Consider the following 7,336-nt stretch of genomic DNA (forward strand, 5'->3'; position numbering starts at 1 on the left):
CACCGAGATGCATAAGCCCAGGGGTAAATTCTCGTTGTCAACGTCAGCGCGCTCGGTATTCGCGCCCCGAACTGCATTCGCCGCTTGCACCATGAATGAGCCTCAGGACCACCCGGCATTCCTATTCAAGCCATGCGGTGCAATTCGAGACGTTTATTGAACAGCTTTTTACGTTTGAATGCGGGTCAGCTTTGGTCAGATGAACGCTTTTCTTTTTTTAACTCGCAGGGTAAAGTGGTCTTTGTCTCATTCCAGGACAGTGCTCGCTACTGCCGGCATAGCCTAATTCTGCAGTGCGTCCTCACTGTGCAGCGCTCACTCAACCCCCAAACTTGCCAAAAACTTGTTACAGAGTCCATGATATCAGACTCAATAAACCGACCCATTTCCAACTCCGCTAATTTATGGACACACTCTCTTCGCCCTCCGCGATCGTCGTCTACTATACTCTTATAAACCCTTTGGCCATTTCTTTGTCGCTGCCATCTTTGACTTTATCTTTATCCCCAGACTCCATCTCCAGCTTTTCTCCAACTTCCTTCCTATAGTCCCCCAACGGTCGACACCTTTTTTCCTACGTGCGCCAAACCTACCAAAGCGCACAAGAGCAACCCCCAAACACCACAAACCACACACATACACACAAGATGCAACAAAGATTACGGTCGATGAAGCGCCCTCTGCTTCTCGCAGCTGCGGCCACAACAACTCTCGCTGTCGGAGGCGGCTACTACGCAACCCGCAACAGAACCCACGTCGTCGACAAGGCCCTCGTCCCTCTCAAGCGCGACCAAACAGGGCGCATCGTCCCTCCCACATTCAGCGCAACAAAAGCCCGTGCCGAAGCCCTCGCCGAGCTGCGCCGCAGCGGCCAGCCCAATAAAGATACTGAGTACGACCTCCTCGTCATTGGCGGTGGCGCTACAGGAACTGGTATCGCTATCGACGCCATCACCCGCGGTCTCAAGGTCGCTCTCGTCGAGCGCGATGACTTCTCCTCCGGCACAAGCTCCAAGAGCACAAAGCTCGTCCACGGCGGCGTTCGATACCTAGAAAAGGCTGTATGGAACCTTGACTACGGTCAATTGCAGCTCGTCATGGAGGCTCTCCGCGAGCGCAAGACTTTCCTCAACATTGCGCCCCATCTGTCCAGCTCGCTTCCCATCCTACTTCCCCTCCAGAAGTGGTGGGAGGCGCCCTACTTCTGGGCCGGCACCAAGGCCTACGATCTCCTCGCTGGCTCCCAGGGTCTCGAGAGCTCTTACTACATGAGCAAGAACAAGGCCATGGAGGCTTTCCCCAAGCTGCGCAGGGAGAATATGGTCGGTGCTCTGGTTTACTACGATGGCCAGCACAACGACTCCCGCATGAACGTCGCTCTCGCTATGACAGCTGCGCAATACGGTGCCACCGTTCTCAACCATGTTGAGGTTACCGGTCTCGAGAAGGATGCCAACGGCAAGATCAGCGGCGCTCAAGTCCGCGATGTCCTCGCTTCCAAGAACGGTGACTCTGCCAACGCTGAGCCCTTCAAGGTCCGCGCCAAGGGTGTTGTTAACGCTACTGGTCCCTTCACCGATGCTATCCACCAAATGGATGACCCCTCTCGCAAGCCTATCGTCGCCCCTGCTTCAGGTGTGCACGTCATGCTTCCCAAGGACATCTGCCCCAACGGTATCGGTCTCCTCGACGCTGCTACCTCAGATGGCCGTGTTATCTTCGTTCTTCCCTGGCAAGGATTCACCCTCGCTGGTACCACCGACAACCCCTGTGAGGTCGAGCGCGCACCCGTTGCTCAGCAGAACGACGTTGACTTCATTCTCCGTGAAGTCAGCAAGCTTCTGACTCCCGAGTCCGCTCTTTCCCGCAAGGACGTCCAGGCTGCCTGGTCTGGTAAGTTACACCCCATTCAATTGAACTGCACACAATACTAACATTCACAGGCATCCGACCTCTCGTCAAGAACCCCAACGCGAAAAACACCGAATCCCTCGTCCGGAGCCACCTCATCACCACCTCTCCCTCCGGTCTCCTCACATGTGCCGGTGGCAAGTGGACTACATACCGTGAGATGGCTGAGGACACTGTCAACGAGGCCGTCAAGATGTTCGAGCTCAAGCCCCAAGCTGTCTCTCTCCCCGACATCAGCGGTGCCAACGCAAGCGGCTTCACCACCTCTGGCCTTTGCTGCACTCGCAACATTCCTCTCATTGGCGCCCACGGATACTCTACTTCTCTGGCCTCTCAGTTGATGGAGATGTACCCCATCGACGCCGACGTTGCTGACCACCTCGCTCACAACTACGGCGATCGCGCCTGGACTGTCCTCTCCACCAACCCCTCCCTCAACACCCGCCTTGTCTCCGGTCTTCCCTACCTCGAGGCCGAGGTTGCCCATGGTATCCGCAATGAGGCTGCCTGCACTGTTGCCGACATCATCGCTCGCCGCACCCGTCTCTCATTCCTCGACTCCAGCAAGGCTCTCCAGGCTCTCCCCCGCGTCATCGACATTGCCGCTACTGAGCTCCAGTGGTCCAAGGCCCGCAAGGCCCAAGAGAAGGCTGACAGCATTGCTTTCCTCGCCTCTATGGGTCTCGAGCAGATGACCGACGCGCCTGTCCAGGCCTCTCAACAGGAGCGCATGCCCGCTCGTCAAATTGAGCACAGCCAACAGCGCCCCGCTCGCGTCGGTGGTCTCGAAGTTGACCTCAACGGTCTCGGCAGCACTAGCTCCTACAGCAAGTCCCGCGACGACTAAAATTTGGAGTGAGATGTGTATTCCCTTTGTTTCAAGACATGGCATTTGCAGCATATAGAAGATTCCCAGGCATTGGAGATTGTGTTACAAAAGCACGGCGTATAGATGCAGGATCTGGTACTTATTGGGCGGAACAAGGAGTCACGGCGTTTCCTTGATAATTACTTTTAATTGATGAACCATTTTACGATCACCTTTTGACCTGTGTCTGTGATGCTGCCGTGACTTGCATGTTGGAATGATTACTTCCTACTCTACTGCTAAAACTCTCCCATCAATTGATCTCCGCCCAAACATTTGCTCTTGACTCCCCCACGGTCGATCTGTTGGAGCTTTACCTTGTTCCCCGCAAATAATCCGGTTTGGAGTAACTCCATCTGATCGTCGATGTTCTTCCCAGCATCCCCATAAAATGAGGCTCCATTACATCAGGACCCATCCGGAGCCCCAGATTTAACACATCGTGACATTTGCATGGTGACGTAGGTTTATGGTAATGTCCGGGTCTCATATACGTAACTTGTAGCATATTCGTTCTATTGACATTGCTTTCGGGTTTCCTCAAACGGCATCGAGTGCCTTGGCGCCGGGCTGCATGGCAGTGAAGGAGATCTACATCATGTATCGGATACTTGAGACCTAGATACGTCCGCCAAGTACCTGGCACTCAGAGCATCGCAAAGGTTGGACGAGCCATTCTAGGTCAGTTTATACAATTTAGATGGGACATTTAGGCTGTTGACCTTTTTATCCCTAAGCTCAGGTCAACGTTACTTCTATTCACCAGCCTGTCTCGTGTTACGAAAGCGTTACTGCTTGATTATTTATGCAAAAAGAGAGATGCCATGAAAGCCTGCCTACCCTAAGTCATTGCCGGTGTTGTCCACCACTAAGCACCCATCTCGCCCTTCTTTGGAGCGACCTTCAAGCCCAGTATTGAGATCCTTCGCATTGATGCTCTTGATCTAAGAGTTGGCAGTGGTTAAGATGCTGATATTGCCGAATCTCAAAAGGGAAAATATATAATGGAGACCACCCCAGCTTTATAAACAGACCAAGATTATATCGAGGATTAAGACCTTCATCTCTACCCAGTTTACAAGGAAATGCGACCGTCAACGCAACACACTGGGATATTTTATGACCCAGTGGTCTCAAGTGCTCCTTAGCAGTAAAAGCCATGATCATATTGTAGAAACATCAAAGACGTGATGTTTATATTTTATAAAGATTGCACCGTTAAGACTGGACCCAACATCGACATGTAAAAGAAGGAAGATAATGCCTAACCCTAATAATCCAGTCTACCTCGCCGTGTATATGACTCTCAGTGTTGTTTCGAGTTCGATCTTGACAGTATAGTTACGCTAATTACACTGAAAAAAGGAAATGAGTGGTACTATGTGCTGTTAACCTACAGGTAGGCACGCAGATATGCCAAAACAAAAGAGGTGCCAGACTCCAAGATCGTACGTAGTATAGGCCATGGAAAAGAGACTTAGAGCTGTTTGGATTTCTTTGCCAGGACCTAGGCATTGCAGTACAGTGAATCACTGAAACATAGGTAGCCACGTAAAATTCGTGCAGAGTGGATGAATGTCATGCGGCTTTCCGAAGGCAACCCCAACTACGTCGCATCAAACATTCCACAAGTACTCGCCATAGATCTTTTTTCATCAAACATTAAGCTATTAAAAGACCAAAGTCTTATACTATCAGTCAAATCACTTGGGGATAGGCCTGGGGCAGTTTGTCGTCAGCTAATCCCGCTTGATTTGGTCCCACTGCCAGCACCTGCCTGCCACTGCCAGCTGGAGTCGCGACTGACTCCTCGAAAGCATCCAAATTATACGCTACGCACCTGCCTTCCTACTCTCTTCATTGTTGTATTCTTGGGTCTACCTCCACCATCATCTTCCCCTTCGCTCTTCATCATTCGCTCACCAACTCAGCCACACTGCGCACTAACGGTCTGTGGGACAGAAACCTGCATTCACTGCCCTCGGAATTCTTTGAACCCTTCACCTGATATTCATCTTTCACCCAATATCGCCCTAATCTCCAATTCACCCTGTCCTACCACCTAGGTACTCCACCGACAACCAATGCCCCAGCAATCATGCCTGTACTATCTGTGCCACGCCCTTACGATGGCTACCCTACTAATGTGCTTTCTGTCTTTCGACGATTTCACGACCTCACTGGAGAATGGCCATGGCAACTGGTCGAGCACTTCGAGCCCCGTTACTGGAGCTATCAGCTGGTGTACCGCTTCTACAGCCTCATCAAAAACGAGCTATCGCGCACAAGCTCTGTAACCCTAGACGACCTTGTCAAGTATCTATTTGACAAATCTGCCCAGCACCCTATGTCGAAATACCGATGCGTTCTCAGCAACAAGGTCATTGGTCAGGCCGTTGAGTGGTTGGGCGAAAAGCGACAGGACTTTATCCGTGGGTTCCGATATGAAACTAGACGACAAAGTGCCACAAGTGATCGTGACCCAAAATCAGCCCAGAATGAAGGTAAGTTGGCAATGATCCTTCTGCATCATTACAAATACTGAAGAACCCTAAAGCTAGTGGCTCACGCAAACGATCCGCAGGGGGCGCTGCGAGTAACAACGAAGCCCAAGTCCCTGCAGCATCCGCGAAGAAGCGCCTTATGGTCACCTTCAAGTTTCAGCCAAAGCCAGTCGGAGACTGCATTACTGTACAAGGCGACGAGTCGGACCAGATTTCTGCCCGTGGGTACGCCGACCAAGCTAATGGTGGACGATCCAATGTGAACCCACCAACCGGGTTGATTACCCCTATCGGAGAGAACGGCTGTGCAGAAGAGTCCCCTTTCCTGGACGTTACAGTGAGTGAAGAATGATCTTACATATTCAAGACTGTTGTTAACTCCGCCGCAGTTCAAAACCTTCGAAGAAGCACAGAAAGCCTACACCGCCTACCTCAAGGGTGAAATAACCACCTCGGGCAACATCATCCGTCGTTCGGAAGAGCAAATTGAAACCACTAGTCGTCGTCATCGCGATTTAGTTCAAAAGATCCTTCGAGATACCGTTACGAAGGATAACGCCGCCTCTGAAGTCACCGAAGCTCAGCAACAAATGCTCATCGCTAAAGAAGTCCATGATGCTGAAGCGGAAGCGCTCCGAGAAGCCCGTCGCAGTGCGATTGCAAACCCATCGGATGCTGGATCAGCACAGGCGATAGCAGGGCTTGCCCACCGCGAACGGGAGTCTGGCCAGCATCAAGAAGCTCAGCGCGCTATCGTGGAAGTCAAGCAGAGGATTCTGGTTGACATTATGACCATGCTGAAGAAGACTGAAGCCGAAGCCGCCGTCCTGCCAGACAGACTGTGTGAGCTAGGCGATGAAAAGGAAACAGAAGAGAAAAACGAACGGGACCTGACTATTTTACGTCGTCTCATCCGCTTGGGTCCCAAACTTGTCGATCTCGTTGATGAGCTTTTGGGTGATCAAGATATCGATGATTGGTCAAGGGAAAAGGTCCATGAGATGGGACAATTCGAGGACTAATCTGGGATAGACATGGGTGAAGTGATAGACCAGAGGTACCGAGATCTTAGTTGAAATGGTGGGGCATTTCAAGACACACGGCAGTCGGACCTGTTGAAGGCTTGGAGGATACGTTTTGGGACATGGAAGCATCTTGGCATAGAAGTGGAACTACTCGAAAATGTAACAATTGCGCCCTTTTGAGACTAGGTAGGAAATGGACAATTGCCTAAAAGACTAAGATGGTTCATAAGATAAAGTGCAGTAATCAACCTATACCGCCATGACATGCATCTGGACAATACATATCACTTCATGAATTCATCAATTACCGTCGAACTTGTGATATATTGTTGTATTAGGCTCAAGATATGGAAAATATTTATTTGTTTATTTAGGTCCACCCCATACTCTACTGCTAAACTAGACACCAAGACCCATTGTTAAGACAGTGATCCCTGATGTTCTTGAAGGCATCGTGCCTCTTGAGCTTCTGTTGGTCTTCATGGTGGATATCATTGAGAGATATCGTAATTCCTGGGAATAAGACCGGTGCATTCCTTCCATGATTAGAGCAGCCGATGGCTGCTTTGATGTCCTCTGTTAGATGCATCTTGTATGTAAATAACCTCCCCTTTCCATCTTCCTCACCCCCTTCTAACTTGATTGTTGAGCAAAGGTGGCTGTTGTTTGTGCGTTCTTTGCCCCTTTGAGTGTCTGGACTCTTGCTAACTTGGTTGTTGAGGAAGTGTGGTTGCTGTTTGTGCGTTTTTTGTCCTTTTGTATACCTTTGGGTTCCAGCTAACTAAAGTATCTAGGATGACTTGTGATGCGTTGGGTTGTGTTGATGTTGGTGGAGGAAGGAGGAAAAAAGGGACGGAAGCAAGTGAGTAAGCATTCCCTCTTCTTCTTCTTCTTCTACTTATGACTAACTTGCTTGATGGACAGCTCATTTTGTGCCCCTTCTGAACCTTATAGTAGGGCAAAGGTCATGTGTGAGGGCATTGGAGTCATGATGCTCAAAAAAGTGTAATTGAAGATGGAAACCCTAT

General features: G+C 50.4%; 2 protein-coding genes across 2 annotated transcripts; both read left to right on the forward strand.

Annotated features, from left to right (window-relative positions):
- Positions 1-647: 647 nt before the first annotated feature.
- On the forward strand, positions 648-2,758 carry FPSE_07630 (uncharacterized protein; the record flags this gene model as incomplete). The annotated part of the gene is made up of 2 exons (XM_009260748.1): positions 648-1,893; positions 1,944-2,758. 2 exons carry the CDS (start codon positions 648-650, stop codon positions 2,756-2,758), a joined length of 2,061 nt encoding a protein of 686 aa, XP_009259023.1.
- Positions 2,759-4,877: 2,119 nt separating this feature from the next.
- Positions 4,878-6,305, forward strand: FPSE_07631 (uncharacterized protein; the record flags this gene model as incomplete). The annotated part of the gene is made up of 3 exons (XM_009260749.1): positions 4,878-5,283; positions 5,337-5,620; positions 5,673-6,305. The coding sequence occupies 3 exons, from the start codon at positions 4,878-4,880 to the stop codon at positions 6,303-6,305; spliced, it is 1,323 nt and encodes a 440-aa protein (XP_009259024.1).
- Between the last annotated feature and the right edge of the window lie 1,031 nt (positions 6,306-7,336).

The sequence above is a fragment of the Fusarium pseudograminearum genome, chromosome 2, assembly GCF_000303195.2.
Source record: "Fusarium pseudograminearum CS3096 chromosome 2, whole genome shotgun sequence".
Lineage (NCBI taxonomy): Eukaryota > Fungi > Ascomycota > Sordariomycetes > Hypocreales > Nectriaceae > Fusarium > Fusarium pseudograminearum.